This window comes from Gallus gallus, chromosome 1 (genome assembly GCF_016699485.2).
Source record: "Gallus gallus isolate bGalGal1 chromosome 1, bGalGal1.mat.broiler.GRCg7b, whole genome shotgun sequence".
In the NCBI taxonomy this organism is placed as follows: Eukaryota; Metazoa; Chordata; class Aves; order Galliformes; family Phasianidae; genus Gallus; species Gallus gallus.
Window position 1 is genome coordinate 7370668 of NC_052532.1, and position 18693 is coordinate 7389360.

Consider the following 18693-nt stretch of genomic DNA (forward strand, 5'->3'; position numbering starts at 1 on the left):
ATTAAATCGTAATGATGTCAGCAGTGCTCTCTGCTGTGCCTCAGTGCTTCCTCCTCCGTGCTCCGAGGAGCAGATGTTTGCCACGTCTTTGTTTTCCGTCGGCCAACGGGGACTTTGCCCCATTAATCTTCAATAAGGTGCTTTAATAGTCTCTGATGGGAGGTTTTATCAAAAGCATTTGAAAAATCCAAATTAATGATACCCGCCCGGCAGGTTTTATTAATATTTCCCATCCTGCTTGGTGACAGCACGAGGAAGTGCCATTTCCTTCGTGTTGCTGTGTATCTGCAGGCAGTACGTGTCCAATGATGCCATTTCCCAAATCCCATTCCCAGCAGTCAGATTTGCTGCATTTCAGCAGATGCTCGAGTCAAAGGCAAGCACTGAAACTTCCAGAACCTGACTGAGGTGCACCAGCACCCATTTGTGAGCCGAGCACAGCGTGGTGACCATGAGGCTGCTCTGTGGGCCAGGCTCTGCAGAGCAGGGTGCTCCATCTCATGTTGATAAAGCAGGGGATGATGGCTTCAAGCAGCCAGTAGGGTCCCAGTGACTGCTGATATGAGGTGGAGCCTATCCATGTGGATGGGCCAGGCTCTGAGCACCTGATCTAGCCGTAGATACCCCTGTTCATTGCAGGGGACTTGGACTAGATTATCTTTGAGGTCCCTTCCAACTCCAACCATTCTGTGATTCTATGAGCTATGATTCTGTGGTTCTGTGAACGTCTGCAGCAAAGGGTAAGTCATCACTGCACGTTAGAAAGCGTGGGAGCAGCTTTTTAGGGAGGTATCACTGCAGCTCCCATCTCATCCTCATTGCTTTTACTTTATTTCATGCCTACATGTGGTCACCCCAAAAGCACCAAGGGATCACTCCCCTCCCAGTTTTTTGCCTGTCTGTTTGTCTGGTTGTCTCTTGGTTTGTACGAAGAGCCCTGGGCTCAGGCAGCAGGAGCTCTTATTGGGATGTTCCTACAGCTCGGATGTGTCCACATGCTCTTACATTAGCCTTTACAAGAGATGTCCATGGTGTTAAGGGTGGCTTCCTGCTGTATGACTTGGTCATACCAAAATCTCTCCTACAATGCATTAGGTCAAGAGTTGCCAGCTTTTACTACCTTCCACTTGCATGGCATCATCTCCCTACTTCAGTAAGGGTTGAACCATTTGGGCCATGCAATGAAAGCTTCTTTCTTTTCCTCAGATGCTACAGAAATTTGGTATCCTCACCATCACCTCCCAGGAGGTTTGGCACAGGGATGCTCCAGCACGAAGTGGGCATCAGCATCTTGGACTTCACCCTTCTTAGACCTCACTGCAGGATCCTTTCCTCTTTAAATCACGAATCCTGCAGAGCAGAGGATGTGACATCTGCTACCAATGTGCTGGATGGCTTGGGCTCAACCCCAGCTGCCCTGAGTGCTGCTGTTTCCAAGGTGCCATGCACTTGGGATGCATCCAACAATCTTGCATTGTTGTCAGCTGAAGCAGAGCTGGATTCCACTCTTGAATTTTGCCAAACTTGGGCACTTTGTTTATACATTAAATTTCTCCAGTGGGAAATAGAGGTGATGCCAGCAAAGTGCCTGTATAGGAGTGCCCTGAAAGATGTGATGTATATTTGATGCAACAGCTCGTCTCCAAGGGAATCGGTTCTGTGTGTTGAAATATTTGGTTGTTTCATTGAAGAAAGCAAGCCCAGATTTCAAGGAGTTTTCAAGTGCATACACAGGGTTAGGTGGTTTGCTATCCTTGAGGGGCTGAAGCTGAGCATGTTGCCATAACAATCCCACAGCACAGTGATCAGCACAAACTGAAGCATGTCTCTTGCATCCAGCTGCCAGCCCAGCTGGGTTTGGAGGCAGCATGGTTTGCTGAGCCCCAGGAATTACTGGCAGGTGCCTGGTTTGCATGCAGGAGGGATGCTAACACTGCCTAAGGAGGTGCAGTCCTCTGGTTGTGCTGCTCCTCCCGCAGGGCTGGGACGTGGGAAGCACTGTAAGGCAGTGACACACAGCCTCCTGAAGGGCTTTCTCCTGCGCTGGGAGCACCAAAACACACCGGGAAAGCGATGACCACACTATTACTTCCTCCCATTTCTCCATCTCTTTCCCATTTCCCTGCACCTGCTGGCCCCTTCTCTCCCACTGCAGTGACTTCTGGGTGCATTTTCTCCCAGCTGTGCCCAGGTAAATAACTTCTTCAATGCCTTTGCAGTACCCTACGGAGCAGCGAAAGCAGAAATCTGCTGATGGCCCCAGAAACAGGCACCGTGGTGGGGATGGATGCTTTGATTTCCAGCAATGCAATTAACACCATCCTGAACAAAAATAATCGAGTGAGATCTCTGCATGGGAGAGCAGACCTGTAAGGGAGAGATGCTGTTCCAAAAGGAAGGCATTGCCCCTCGCTGGAGCAGCTTTAATGCGGTTATCTGAACCCACCCCGCAGGGCCAAACTTTACCATCCCAATATTCTTATCTGCACGCCTGCAGTGTAACTAAAGGGCCGTGGAACAGAACTGGGATCAAACAGATGCTTTGGTCTCTGGTTTTGGTGGCTGTGCTGCAGCTGCTGTCACTTCTGTGGGTAATGCGGGGCACTGATGGTCCGTGGGGTGGAGCGGAGCGGGGAAGCGCAGACTCTGCTCCGCAGTTTGATGCGGCTCCAAAGTCCTTTGGTTGCTGTTCGAGGCAAAGATCATCAGTCAGAGGTGGTTTCCTTGAACACGCAGCGCTATTCTGGCGAATGACACAGCAAGGAGGCAGAGTTCAGGATGGGAAATTGCTTTTAAGTTCCGTCATTTAAGAAATCAGAGCGAGTTTTGCCTCTGAAACTTGCCGAGTGTGAGCAGGAATCACCTCACCCACCCACACTCACCAAATATTTAGTCATTTTTAACAAGTTAAACAAAGCCCTTTGATTGGATTTATGCTAATGGCTCCTCTGTAGGCTTTTTCTGATTCATTTACATTTCATTTTCAAATTGCCTGTGTACACTGCTGCTTCTCCCCGGCACCATTAGCGGATGAAAGGAACAAGTAACAGGTCACGGGCGCCACAAGATGGCAATAGTTGAAGTGCAATTTGTTTCTGGAGGAAGAGATCCGGATTCCCCAGCAAACCCTCATCTGGCAAAGGGCACAGCGCTGGGTGTGCATTAACCTTTGCACTCGTGTTGCACTGCCTGTCGGACGAGAGCAAAATCATTTCCCTGAGTGTGCGGCTTCAACCTTCTACCTGCAGATGGAGAAGGATGGAGAAAATGCCAGGTTGCCCAAGGTCACCCAGCGCCGTCCTTCTTCCTTCAGCAAATCTTGCAGCATGAAGCGTGGGTGCTCACAGATCTCCAGTTTCAGCTATGGGCAGCCACTGCATGCCCACCAGGTGAAGCTTATCAATAGCACTGCAGAGCTCGGAGCGGAGGTTGATGGCTCCTGGTATGGATTCAGAGCCTCGAGGTGGTGATGTCATCGAATCATAGAACGGCTTAGGTTGGAAGGGACCTCAAAGCCCACCCAGCTTCAACCCCTGCCATGGGCTGGGTGCTCCCACCAGCTCAGGCTGCCCAGGGCCCATCCAGCCTTGCTGTGGGCACCTCCAGGGGTGGGGCATCCATAAATTCTCTGGCAGCTGTGCCAGTGCCTCACCGCCCTCTGAGTAATGAATTTCTTCCTAACATCTAACCTAAATTTCCCCTCTTTTAGTTTAAAGCCATTCCCCCTTGTCCTATCACTATCAAACCATGTAAAAAGTAACTCTCCCTTCTGTTTGTAAGCTTCCAAAACCTGAAGTACTGGAACGCTGCAATAAGAGCTCCCCGGAGCCTTCTCTTCTCCAAGCTAAACAGTCCCAAATCCCTCAACCTTTCTTCATAGGAGAGGTGCTCCAGTCCTTTGACAATCTTTGTGTCTCTCCTTTGGATCCAATCCAACAGCTCCATGTCCTTCCTGTACTGGGGGCTCAGGCCTGGACGCAGTACTCCTAATGGGGCCTCATAAGGGCAGAGCAGAGGGGGACGACCACCTCCCTCTCCCTGCTGCCACCCCTCTGTTGATGCAGGCCAGGATACGGTTGGCCTTGCAGGTTGTAAGAGCACCCAGCTGGTTCATATCCTGCTTTTCATCCCCCAGAACCCCAAGTCCTTCTCCGCAGGGCTGCTCTCAATGGGATCTTCTATCAGCCTGTATGCAAATCTGAGATTGCTCTAACCCAAGTGCAGCACCTTGCACTTGGCCTTGTTAAACCTCATTAGGTTCTCATGTGCCCACTTTCCGAGCCTGTAGAGGTCCCTCTGGTTGGCATCCCTTCCTTCTATTGTGTCACTTGCACCACTCAGCTTGATGTCATCAGTAAATTTGCTGAGGGTGCACTCAATCCCACTGTCTATGACATTGATAAAGATGTTGAAGAGCACTGGTCCCAAGACGGAGCCCTGGGGGACACCACTCATGACTGGCCTCTACCTGAACATAGAGCCATTGACAACTACTCTCCGGCTACCAGTTCAACCAATTCTTTATCCACTTTCTACATCTTTAAGTCCTCCAGGTCTCACTGACGTCCTCCTGAGCATCTCCAGCTCCCCAGTGATGGGTGTAACCAGGTACTGCTGTACAGGCCAAGGCTCCTGCCACATCACCCTCCAAGTGCAGCCACTCACATCTCCCCTGGCTGTCCTGTTTGACTTTCTGATGACTGCAGAAAGAAATGCAGTGGTTTGACTCAGAACAGGAAGGGCGAAAACCCTGGCCATAAACTGGGACTTTACACTTGAATATCATCAAGCACAGTCATCAGAACTATCCAAAAGCAATCAGCAGCTTTAAGAGATTTTATTTTGGGGAAAGCCTCCAACTGTGTTGGATTGCAGTTATCATGGATGCTGGTTTTCATGGAAAATCCTGCAGCCTGGGAGGAGGTCGGTGGCTTGCCTGGCTCAGCTGGGGATGGGAGAACAGGGGAGGCTGAAGGCCTCCATCATCCCTGCCCATTCCTTCCCTACCCCAACAGATCCCAGTGTTGGTACCTTTGCTGCTCCAGGCACCAGCCCAGTCAATCCCCCAGGGGGCTTTGGGGACATTCACTGAGAAATGGGAGTGATTGATCATGCTTAGCAAAGGACAATGAAGGAGCTGCGCCGAAGCTCATTACTGTAATAAATGTTAAATGCAAAATCTATGTTAATGCACCGGGCTTTGGCACGCTTTCTGCTCTGTAGGCGATGGAGATGGGATGGTGATGCCCTTAGGGGAAGGGGAGCCACGGCATGGAGGAGTTCTTAAAGCAGCACCAACTTGCCCCAATTCTGCCCTAAGGCTGCTGCTGGTTTTTTGGCATCAGGGGAAGGAATGAATGGCAGTGGCATCCATGAGCTCAGTGGGACTCAGCTGTGTTTGATCTTACACAGCACCATGGCCTGTAGAAAGGCGAAGAAAGGGAGGAGTTGTTGTCTCCCTTGAGGGCAGAAAGGAAAAGGTTCTGTGCCAGAGGGCAGAGGGGGTGGAGCAGGATGCCCAGGGCAGTGGGCATGGCCCCAGGCTGGCAGAGTTCGAGGAGCATTTGGACAATGCTCTCTGACATAGGGTTTGGATTTTGAGTGGTCCTGTGTGGAGCCAGGAGTGGGACTCAGTGATCCCTGTGGGTCCTTTCCAAGTCCCTTCCATTGTACTGTATGTTTTTATGAAGGGACGGAGGTACTGGGAGTCATCAGCTGTCACCAGTGCTCCTCCTCCACCACCATGCTCAGCATTGGTCAGGCCAAGGGCACAGCTGTAGGGTGACCTGACCTCAGGGTGTCATAAAAACAGATGTAAATGAGAATGTGGCACGCTCAGGAGTGGAACTCACCGCAGGGCCGTGCTGCCATCCAGGGGGACCGCAACAGAAATGGGCTGGTAAGAACATCGTGAAGTTCAACCAAGGGAAGAAGTGCAGAGTTCTGACGTGGAGCACAGGCACCAGGCCATGCTAACTAAGGACAGTCTGTGACGTGGCTCTGGGGTCTCCATCATCAGAGGCTGTTGAGAACTGACCACCAGGGAGGTGTTGGTTCAGCTCGTGCCGACTTGGTGCCTTCAGAAGTGCTGATTCTTACGGCCTTTGGAGCCAGGGGATGCTCGAACAAATTTTATCATCTGTATCTTGAAAGTGACTTGGCTTAGAGCTAAATTAATTGGGCTCAGCATCCTCGCTCTGATCCTGGTCATATTGTGATGTCTCGGTTGGGTCATCACTGCCTCTATGTCTTTTAATCTTGCAGTAACTTGGCTGTAGCCTCTGCAACTGCTGGCACCAGGGCTGGGAATCCCACTCTGCCGCCTCCATCCCAGTGGATGCAAAAGATGTGGATTTGGGGTGTCGAGATGGGTCTTGCTGGACATCAGTGAGAGCTATCTTCATTCTTAGCAGCCTAAAAGCAGGTGGCGTGCTGTGGGCAGGGCCCTGCACCACCTCACTGCAGCAGCAGGAGGAGGAATGGAAGCGTCAGGTCAAGCTGGGGTCGAAACGCTTGTGCAATTTATCAAGAAAAGGGAAATAAGTCAGGAGCAGAGGTACTCCTGGATCAGAGCAGAGCAGTTCACACACAGCCCCTGCGCCACGATGAATGGAGACACGAGATACAGTCAGTGAATCCTGAAATCTCTTGGGATTAAATGATTACATTAATCTTTGCTTCCTCTAAACTGCGGGAACAGCAACAGCCACGCGCTGGTGCCAGCCCGGATCCCTCTGCTGACTGGGATGGGGACTTTGCACAGCCGAGAGGCAAGTGGAAGTGCAAAGCCCCCCTTGTCCTCATTCTGTCCCCGCTCGCTTTGCCTGCTGCCTCCAGAGATGCTGCAGGGCAGCACTGCTGCAGATGGGTGTTCTTGGGACGTCTCCCGGATGGCTGTCCCTTGCTGGAGCACCTCCAACACGCAGGCACTGTCTGTGTGGTGACCACCCCTGCACACGGAGGGTCCCCGAGGCCACCATTTTCCATCCATCCATTTCCAAACTCCCCAGTTATCCTTTGCCCCTGTTATGTCATACCTAACACTATATTCATGCAGGGGAAAGAGCTGATGAAATTATTTCTTTCTTTCTGCTTTTTTTTTTTTTTTTAACCCAGTATCAATGTTTACACAACTGAGCTAAATTATTTATACACATAACGTTATAGGTTTCACATCAGTGGCTTTTATTAGCATTCAGAGGATGAGAAGTCATACCTGACCTACTTGTAGAAACTCCTCTCGTGCCTCTCCGTGGTGCAGCTGGAGGTGGGGAAGGGGTGAGGGTGCCTTATGTTAGATCTGGGGGAGAGTGTGTACAGATGCGTTGCTTTGCAAAGTCCCATGAGATGGTAGTTCTGTTCAGGAGGACATGGCAGTGGGGTAGGACACCCTACAGCCCTGGGGTTGTCCTGGGACCGTGTCCCTGCTCAGGTTGGATGTTAGGAAAAGTTTCTTCTCAGGAAGAGCGGTGAGGCATTGGCACGGGCTGCCCAGGGAGGGGGGGAGTCAGCATCCCTGGAGGTGTTCAAGGAAAGGGCAGATGTGGCACTGAGGGACGTGGTGAGTGGGCACGGTGGGGGTGGGCTGGCGATTGGACTGGATGATCCGAGGGGTCTTTTCCAACCTTAACGATTCTCTGGCTCTATGAGGCAGAGCTGCACTGCCAGCCGGGTGCCAACCTCAGCGGAGCTCAGAGCTGGTTTCCTTGGGGCAGCAGCTGCCCTCCCACCCGCAGTGCCTGCTCTCGAGGGCTGCATCCATCAGGGCCACCGTTCCTCAAACAGAGATGGTGCAACGGCGCGTGCTTCCCTGCCAGCTGCTTTTCAACCGACATGTCACAGCCACTTCAGATGACTTTCTTCTTGTCTTGCAATTAATGCATTTTTTATAAAGCCCGGGCTTCGGTTTCCTTTCATGTCACCAGGAGGATATCCTTTTCCTGTTAAGCTTCAGAAGGATTTTTTTTCACCCAAAGCATTAATCTCTGGTGCCCTGTAAATAGGACGGGCTGCTGGAGCTCCGGTCCTGGAGCTGCTTTAACAGATGGAGCAGCACTGCTGCATCCCAGGCAAGATTTGCTGCCTTGTGGTTCCTGGCAACGTGCAAATGAAATTATTGCTGGACTTCTCCCTAGCCAGTGCTCCCCAGTGCTCCATGCAGAAACCAGAAGAGGAGCAGCAAGGCACTCTTCCGCTCCACCAGCTCTTTGTAATGGATTGAGGATTACCAGGAACGTGTATCGTCAGGAAATACTTTCTGAGGCTACACAGCACTGGATGAGGGTGTGATAACAAATGATCAAGTGTATATCTTTGCGGACACTCCAAATTATGAGTAGCGCTTCGTCCTTCCTATGTGTTGTTTCCATAGAAGCAGAGCTTAACCTTTTAAATGAAGATTGTAAAGGCACCTAATTCAATTAAAATTAGGCTTTGAGCATATCAGCACTTAATGCTCACGCGTTACGTGATTGGATGTAGCCACTGTTCTGACTGACAGGCAGAGCCGTTTCCATCAGAAGCAGAAAAACAGCATTGTGGTGGCAACCTCTGGGGTTTTCCATGTTTTCTTGTATGGTCCATGACTTGCCAGGTCATTCCTTTGTGACAGGACAAGGGGAAATGGTTTCAAACTAAAACAGGGGAGATTTAGACTGGATATAGGGAAGAAGTTCTTTACAACAAGGGTGAGGAGGCAACAGGGTGCCCAAAGAGTGCATGTCCCATCCCCAGAGCTGCTCAAGGTCAGGCTGCACGGGCTCTGAGCACCTGATGGAGCTGTAGGCTCATTGCAGGACAGTTAGACCTGATGGCCTTTAAGGGTCCCTTCCAACTCATATGATTCTGTGATCCCACGGTCCGATGAAATAGGGAATCCAGCACAGAACACAGAGAGGCACATTCAATTAAAGTCATTTATTGTAGGGTTGTTTTTGTTTTTGTTTTTTTGTTTTTTGTTTTTTTCTGGATTGACAAAGAGGGTTTCCCAGAGATCGATAACACAACACAATGTTATACACCAGTTCACAACTAGTCCCTTGTCGCTTTATTAAGAACATAGTAATTTAAAAATATCTAAATATTTACATATTAATAAAACTTATATACAGAAGATTGAGACGTCTTTACCTAAATATGGAATGATTTTTATTTTTTTTTTATTTTTTTTTTCTAATAAACCCTATAAAAAGATTTCTGAAGAAAGTCTGCACAGTAGTCACAGTTAAGTAAACACAAACGCAATCTCCAAAATGTACAAAACGCAGATTCCATCGCCCAAGTGTTACGATACGGACACGACGGGGCACCGCCGCCCCTGCCCAATGCACACAACTCCAAGCCATGATGAAGGAAAGACTCTGTTAAGGTTTGCAGTGCACATTCAATATATTCCACGGTTTTTAAGAGAAGACACGGCCATTCCTAAAAGTACATCGTTGCGGGTGGGGAGGGCTGGGAGCCTGGCTTCTCGGGTGCTGGGAGAACGCATCACAGTGTTGTTTGTGGGCATTCAGCAGCTTTGGAGAAACAGACTTAAGGGTTGTTACAAGAGAAATAAATCTTTAAATACTTTAAACAAACAAACAAACAAACAAAAAAAAAACCAACAAAAAACCAACAACTCTGTAATAGCACTTCAGTTGAAACACTCAAAGGCCAAATAGTTTCCAAGGAGGAAAGAAAAGATGCACCTAAAATACACAAAGGAAAATGAAACACAATGGCGAAGGCTATAGCAATCTCTCCCTCGAATCGCAGGGAACGCACTGGAATTCTCTGCTGGTCGAAGACCTTCTCGACTTTTTCCCTACGATTTTAAAGTGAATTTAGTGCTGTTGAAAGGTGCAGAAGCAGCAGTTTCATGGAGGGCTGTTTAAGATTTTAGCTTCGCCCTGACCTGAAAGGATGAACACTTTCCATGTCTAAGAGGGCAGTGCAATTTCTTGATCAATTCAGTGATCTTGACTACTGAGATATCAACAGAGTGCCAGTCTGTGACTAGGATTTTGGAATGGGTGAATAGCGTCCCCAAGGGCAGCAGTTGAAAAATCACAGTGTGCAGATTCCTTTCCTGGAAATTAGCAAAGTAGCACATCTTGAGATTGGGGCGGTAGGGAAAGATGGTGGAGAAAGGAGGAGAGAATGGTCTCCTCCAGTAATCTGCACTACAAAACCACTCAAGAGCCCTCACACTGAGGCCACACAGGGGAACTCCAGTTTGCTTGAGGTACGACTTCTCCCTGCTATACACCCAGAAATGGACGCCGATGATACAGATCCTGCTCTTTTTGGTCCTAAATCCGACCGTGCCCTTCGAATTACAGGTATATATGACTGGCCATTTGTACCACAGGTCTCTAAACAGAGAAACAGCAGACAGAAAGGGAAAGTGGGTCTGCATAATGCACAAGAGCAAAGTGCTTCACCTCTTAAGTGCTCATCGAGCCCCTTGGGTTTGGGAAGGAGAGGGATGCCACCACGGTCCCAAGGGTGGGGAAGAGTCATCCAACTGTGTTTATTCACCTCTGCATAGCTTAAGATGAAACACTGCTGGCAAGCATACAGCCATGTGGAACGGTACAATGGCAAAGGGAAAACAAAGGCAAGAGAATGACTCCAGTTAGAGTGGATGCCACACCAATTAACTAATGCGTGATATGGAGAGAAATCATCTTTAATTAAGATGAAAAACAGTGAAACAATCTGGCGGTTTTGTTATTCGAAGTCACAGGGAAAACGTGTGAGACAACACAAACATGAAGGGAGAACGGTGTGGACGTCCACGTGCCGCAGGATGCCGACATCCCCACGCCGACCTCGCACGAACATTACTTAAACGAGAGGAGGTTCATATCTGCTAAAGCCACAGGCGCAGGATGTAAAATTTAAACAGGAAAATCGAGGCTTGCGTCTATCAGGCTATCTGTTGTGGTGTCAAACAGGCTACCTGGAGGAAGGAAGGAAGAGTTTGAGGCAATTAGCTTAAATGTAAAAACGTGTTTAAGAAATCGGTTCAGTCGTTCATTTAACAGCGAAGCGAAAGATAAACATGACATACATGAATCTCATCTCAGTTTCATAGAATGCCTCCAGGGATGGGGCATCCACAACCTCTGTGGGCAACCTGTTCCAGTGTGTCACCACCCTCTGTGTGGAAAAACTGCCTCCTAATATCTAACTTAAACCTCCCCTGTCCCAGTTGAAAACCATTCCCCCTTGTGCTATCACTATCCACCCTCGTAAACAACCATTCCCCCTCCTGTTTATACGCTCCCTTCAAGTACTGGAAGGCCACAATGAGGTCTCCGTGGAGCCTTCTCTTCTCCAAGCTAAACAAGCCCAGTTCCCCAACCTTTCCTCATAGGAGAGGTGCTCCAGCCCTCTGACCATCTCAGTGGCCCTCCTCTGGACCCGCTCCAAGAGCTCCACGTCCTTCCTGTGCTGGGGGCCCCGGGCCTGGATGCAGTACTCCAGATGGGGCCTCACAAGAGCTGAGTAGAGGGGCACAATCACCTCCCTCTCCCAAATTTAAATTTGCAGTGGGGCTGAAATTCCTTCCAGAGTAGAACCCAACCGCCCAAAGAAAGCAAACTGAATGGATTTCTTTTAATACTGAGCAACGTTTTTCCACTGAAAATACAGCACACCCCACTTCAGATGTGAAGTGCTGCATTAGGCCGCGACGCAAACCGCACTGCAATGCTTCCCACTTTGAAGTTACTTTTCTGAAGGAGTGAAAAAAAGCACCACATGAATTTTAAACCCGGAGTGCGTATTTTTGGATGTTCTTTGGGAATAAAATGAGAAAAAAAAAAAAAAGAAAAAAAAAACCCCACACCGCAGCAGTCTAAATGCATATGGCAGAGTGAAAAAAAAAGCAGGTGTGCCGTATGATTATAACCCATCTTTTTGATACCACTTTAAGAATGTGTTTTTCTTTCTAAACAGAACAATGAAAGATGGACAGAAGAATTACAACCACGGTGCTGAGAACACAGGGCAAACAGGAGACAGACATCAATCAGTGTAAGAGGCAAATACAACCCAATGAAAAAGGAGAGACTCATACAATCATGCATTGAAAGGATAAAGATTTATATTACAATAAAGGATTTATATTTAAGGTTTCAAAAAGGTGGGTTTTTTTTTTTGAAGCTTCGTTTTCTTGATATTGTATTTCGAGAGAAAAGGAGACAACCTACATAGAATTGGATGGCTGCTATTTTCTTATCATTGGTTTCTTTACCAAGAGATTGTTATCATCTTTTCACAAAGCCGTATCACCTCTGGACCTGAGGACTGGGATGTTACTGTCTCTGATTCTTTTAGGGATATCAAAAATATTTCTCATCTTGAAATTAACCCCAGTGTGGAGAATCCATACAAAACCCTTGGCACAGCTGCAGTCCAGAACACAGGTGTAAGGAGGGCTCGTGGTCTTGGGCTGCGTATCTATTCCAAATGTGATTTAGAAGATGAGAGTTGATGAAAAGGGTGCTACAGCTGCCTTAAATTGGTTCCCACATGCAGAACTCGTGGTTATGCCTTCTTTTTTAACATGACATCCAGATGCTCAGTGTAAATCACAGACCAACGTAAGATGAGCTTTGTTTTTGCAATGCCAGCTGATACAGAGAGATTGTAAAAGCTGCCATGTCTTCGGCCTGATAAAGAGATATCTCACACCTTTCAGGTTCCCACATCACTGAGATGCTGATCAGTCTTCCAGTTACACACGGCGATTAGCCTGGGAGCTGTCTGATCCGTCTCAGCTCAGGTTTGGACATAGACTTCAGCTTAAGCAACAGCTGTGTCAGTATGTGCAAAAGCTGGAGCTGTGGGAGACCTGAGCTTTCATAAGGTTTGTTAGAGACAAATTCTTCTGGTATTTTCTTGAGATTTATCTGTTATTCCGCCAAAGTTCCCAGCAAGTTTCACTGCCACAGTTCTTCCAATTTTCTTTAAACACCCTTCAATCATCAGCCTTCAAAGCAAAGGCACTCTTAGCATCTCCAGTGATTTTAAAAGGGGAGCATGATTCCTGTTCTGAAGTGCTAAAATATAATTGGGCACAAACACCTTCCCTACTTTTGTGAGAATGCACCGGCTATGTTTTTTACAAGGATTTCAAGTTCCAAAGGACAGCTTTGCAATCAAAACACCCCTCCTTTCCCCAAAGCCCACAGCTTTGCTACCTGTGGGCCCAGAGGGAGCACGTTCAAACCTGGCTATAGGCACCTGGACAAATTAACTGCATTCAGAGGACAGCCCTCTCGGTGCCAAAGAAGAGTCACTTGCTTCCAAATACAAACTTAGCTCATCTGAACTTACTCTTTTCCCTACCAACTATGGAGAGAGATGAGAGCAAACAGACTTTCAACTCAAAGTGCAAGCCATAGGCTGTGATCTGCAAACGTGTAGGTTGAAGAATTGCAACACCAATAGCCCATGTATACCCAGATGCCTTTTATAATGTCACTGGGGTCACGGGCAGTGTTGACTGAGCAAAAAAGACAGATGAAAGACAGCCTAGTTCCTCTTTTTCTGCACCAGCAGTTCCCATTGATTCAATTCACACTGGGTGCTTTCCCTTCACAAGTTTGTCCAGTTCTTGAAGGCCGAGGGGACAGACTCTTTAGCTGGGTCTGTTGTAATGGGATAAGGAGAAATGGATTCAAACTAAAAGAGGAGAAATTTAATTTGAGTATTAAGAAAAAGTTTTCAGTAAGGGCGGTGAGGCACAGGCACAGGTTGCCCAGAGAGGTGGTGGATGCCCTATCCCTGGAGACACTCAAGGTCAGACTGGACAGGGCTCTGAGCACCTGATCCAGCCGTAGGTGTCCCTGTTCACTGCAGGGGAGTTGTGCTAGATGACCTTTAAAGGTCCCTTCCAACTCAAGCACATCTATGATTCAAGACCACCTGAAGTCTGTCACAAGCTGCTCCAACACCCCACCATTTTTCCCAGTCCATCCTCATGCAAGACTCTCTTTGTGCAATCTGATTCAGTCTGCTTTCACCCTGCCACCACACCACGTTAACCACTGCTTGGTCCTGATTTTTCTCGTAACAGCTCCTGGAGATGTCAGCTATCAGTGCGGCCACTGCACAAACACACAAACTCTTCCCCGAAGAGTTTTCAAGCCAAACAGAGTAGACAGCTTGAATACCTCACATTAAAACTCTCTTTTAATGTCCTGCCAGTAACATCCTCTATAAAACCAGCTCTACTAAGACAGGGAAAGACCTCTGTAAAAGTTACATTTCACCTCTTATGTGACACTCCTAGATAGAAAGCATCTGTATTTTGGCTCTCCATTGTAATTACTGTCATTAGGCTGTCTGTATATCACTTTAAATCACTTGCTTCCAAGAACAGTATGATATTACATTGATACGTACTATAAAGAGACACTTGCACACATATAATAATGGGTGTGAGTCAAATGCCTGGCGTGCAGCCTGTGAGCATCACCTCCCCCACCAACGCAAATCGCAGCGTGGTTTATTTAGGCATGCTTCCACAGATAGCATGGAGACATATACAAGCAGAGGGACACTGCAGCTCAAGAACTGTGCGTGCACAGATGCTCAAAGGTGTATGACCAGTCAGACTGATAGTAGAGTGGAAAGAGAGTCATCTTCTCTGCCACAACCATCTCATCACGCCCATTCCGTCGATAACATCAGATGCAAGTAGTAGCTACAGAAGCTGCCTCCAAAGAAAAGCACAGCAATCTGATAATTCTGCTCCTTAACACGATTACACCAGCAATGAAAAGATAACACTACGTAGAATTAGCGAGCTTTATTAGGGTTCTCTTTCAATGGAATTGCTTCCCTCCCTGATAAAAGAAACAAACAGGATGTCACTTGGAAGAGATCTTTCAAACTAGAGCTTCCTGTGTCTATTATCACAATAGTACCCTGAAATATTCAGTGGCTGGCCAAGAAAGCAGCACGGCGGCTCACAGCAAGCGTGTGCTCCCAGCCCCCACTGGGTCTCTGCCAGCACAAGACTATAGCTGCTTGTCCTCACCACTGCTTCGCTGGTCCTATTCCTTAGTAACTGCACGTGCTCTGACAGCAGGATTTCAAGCGGCCGCGCTGGGCGGCTGGCAGCTGCTGCTCTGGCCCCAGCGTGCAGCAGTGGTGGATGAAAGCTCCTTCTCCAGTCCTTATGTAAGAGAGATTAGGAAGCGATCCTGCCCAGGCAGATGCTGCACTGCTGCTCTCCCAACCACCCTGAGCCTCCAGGTCCTACGCCCTGAGCTCAGCAGTCCAATGCCAGTCACGTTCTGATCGTCACACAAATAGCACAGCTGATCTCCAGCCACCCTTTGTTGTTACACCTTCAGAATATGATTATAACGAACCGCAATCCTTGACCCTATTCATCTGCTAAAGGTCTTGCAGCATCTGTAGTGTCTCCTGTAGCATCCCTCCTTTTTCCTTGGCTTTGTCAGCATTAAGCTGCATTCTGGTGAAATGACAGGGAAACAATCATCTCCTTAAGACACTGCCTCCAATCAGTTGTGGGAGCTCATCTCCTACCACCAGGGCACCCATTAATGAACTGACTCTTAATGAGAGGGTGGTTCAGATTTCACTCTCAGTGCAAAAATATTTACTCCTAAGGCCACTGCTTTTAATAACTGTCAGGCTTTGAGGTGGTGTGAATGCTCTTCCAGAAGAAGTAAAACAACACTTACTCACCATAAAATTGTCTTTGGAATCCTTCTGTAAGCCTAAGATATTATTGCTAATACCATGCACAACTGAATGGATGCTTCAACAGAAATCACTACCAATACAGAAATCACTACCCTGCCAATAACACTGTTAAGAATTCAAAAATCTCCCAGGAATATCAGGGATGAGCAAAAGTCCCTGTTTAGAATAAGCATGGTAACTTACCGGCCTTATTAGCTTAGCTGCTATCATGAACCTTGAGGTTTGATGAATACGAAATAGAGGGGGAAATCGTAAGACTCTGGTGCATTTGTTTTTTAATACAGGGCATTGAAAACTCAGATAGCTGGGTCCTCTGTGCAATTACCCGACGGTATATGGCATGCCAGGATTACTGAAAAATGCTGCTGTGCAATAAACAAACACACACATTGGAAGCTGATAAAAATTTTAATGCATCTTACCTGCTTGTAGTAAAGAAATGTCCGGCTTCTCATCATAGTCAGTTGCCTCTGCTGATTACAAATATAAACAAGAAATCTCATTACTTTTACTGAATACAGGAATGTGATTAAAAAGCTACATTTTGCATTTTCTATCTACTTTCCTCAGCTTCAATTTGCTATTGCTCAGTTTAAAACTCACTGCTCGGAGAAAAAGGTCATAAAATAAAAATGCAAACTTAGAAGAAAGAGCTTGGTATTAATAAGCAGCTGTGCCAGAAACAGGCTGGAGTGACACTGGCTCATTTTAAGGTTTCAAGACATGAGGGGAGTTGCAATCATTTCATAAAATCACAGAAGAGAAGTCTGTTTGTTAAGCCAGCCCCAGCAGCCCTTGGAAGAGGAGCCCTCAAGGCTGGTGCTCGATCCTCCTGCAGCTGCCATCATCAGATCCCTAAGGGGAAAGTGTGAATATTCTCATTTCTGCAGCCAAACTTCCTGTGACCATAGGCAAGCTTGTTTTGGGAGGAACAGATGTGCCAGGGCAGAATGACTTCGAAGTGAGCACCCAGCATGCTTACAAAAGCATGTAGCCATGCAGGTACACATGCAATTACAACGTATATATACACACATGCTTTCAATCCATACCTTATGCAAAATTAGACTTAATTTAGCCCACAGTAAAAGAAGGCTAAAAGCTTAATTTGTTCACCTCCTATTTGTCACCAACCAAAGATACACATATAGTTCAATTGGCTCAGCAGATGTGCAGCAACTTGTTAGGCTGCAGTATTCTAGCATGTGTGTTTGAATCCAGAGTAAATTACAGGCATCCACCAGGAGTTAGGAGTGAAATGTACACAAGTCCTATTCAAAATCCTACTACCTTTGTCTTTTGACAACTCGGCATGATATTTTAGGCCTTTAAAACACAATGAGATCTTCAAGAACACTTCAGCAAACTAGTTATGGTCATAAAGAAGAAGTCCTTGACATTGTACATGATCACTGTGGTGGATATACATCTTATCACATCCATTCACTGCACATTATTCATTGGCATAAAGTTTCAACCAAGGCTATAGATGCACTGAGCAACTTAGTTTAGCTCCCACTTGAAACTAAGCTAACTGTCCTGGGCATCTTTATTATAGCTATATAAAAGGATATCAAGTTGTTGCCATTATGAAGATATCGTAAGAAGAACCAATCTAGCTGCTGAGCTACATTAGAGTTCCCTTCCTTCTGCTACCCCTTGCTACCCTTTCTCACTTGCATGGATGCCAGTTTAGTTTTTAGTTATATGCTCTTTACTCAGTTCCACAAAATTGGTTAAATTAAAGAATCACAGACCATCTGGGTTGGAAAAGACCTTCAGCATCATCAAATCCCATCTTCAACATGACCTCCCAAATCTCCACACTAAACCATGTCCCTCATTGCTACATCTTAAATACACCCAGGGATGGGGACTTCATTGTGTCTCTGGGCAGCTTAGCCCAATTCCTAGCCAACCTCTCAGTGAATAAATTCTTCTTAATATCCAATAGCAACTTGGGACCATCTCCTCATGTCCTATCAATTGTCCCCCAAGAAAAGAGATCAACAGCCTCCTCACTGTAACCTCCTTGCAGGCAGTTGTAGAGAGAGAGAACAAACAAGAAACCCCTAGTACTAAACAGCTTTCATCCCCTGGAAGGTTTAAGTGGAGAGCCTCAACAAGTATATTACATGGATCTGCAAGTTACCCTAATTGTGCCTTCAACCTTTTTCTGCTTCCTATGAGGAAGCGGTACACTGAGCAGAAAGAAATCAAGTGCTTGGTACAGCTTATTGCAAAAATCTTCAGTTTTGGAAAGAACACGGAGCTGAATAAATGAGAAAAGAATCATAGAATCATTAAGGTTGGAAAAGACCACTAAGATCATTTAGTCCAATCATCAGCCCATCACCACCAACATGCCCACTAACTCACATCCTTCAGTGCCACATCTAAGAAGTTACATGATTTCTGTCTCTGCATTCGTTTGCATCTGGATTGGACTAACAGTGATGGATGAGCAAGAAAGGAGACAGTGTGGTGAAGTGAGCAGCTGAGAAAGAACAGACAGGATATATCCTACTACAGTGGCACTCTGAGCCCAGCTTCTTGCTGTGTTATGAAGAAGCACCTGCACCAAGCAGTTCTGCAGCATGGTTACTCAGCATACAAGAGATTGAAAACAGTAAATGGCCCCGTGGGACTCAGGCTATGAAAATGGAGGAAGCAAGATGTGAGTGTTGGGAATGGTCTGAAAATCTTCCATCTATCCACATCAGAGTCCGTGCCAAATACACTGTCCACTCAAGTGGTAGAATTTACTGGAAATCTTAGCAGAAACTCCTGGAGTAGCCTTAGAGATGTGGTTATACCTTTACCTTATTGCCCTTCTCACACCTGGCTAAACTTGAAGTTTAAATCCAGGGGAATGAAGTAACACAGTAACAAGTGGAGGCCAGGAAGCACCTGCCTTTCACAAGGTAAGGACTTGACTCTCCAAATTTGCAGACCCAA

General features: G+C 47.0%; 1 protein-coding gene across 2 annotated transcripts in view; it reads right to left on the minus strand.

The window, feature by feature from the left end:
* Positions 1-8901: 8901 nt before the first annotated feature.
* The window catches only part of BEND7 (BEN domain containing 7), a 48136-nt gene continuing 38344 nt past the window's right edge, over positions 8902-18693 (minus strand). For both annotated transcript variants that reach the window (NM_001282235.3, XM_040700468.2), the window contains exons 8-9: positions 16158-16208; positions 8902-10948 (exon numbers count right to left, since the gene is read on the minus strand). In NM_001282235.3, coding sequence (NP_001269164.1) covers positions 10887-10948; positions 16158-16208 — 113 coding nt within the window. In that variant the 3' untranslated portion in view covers positions 8902-10886. The remainder of the gene's footprint in view (positions 10949-16157; positions 16209-18693) is intronic.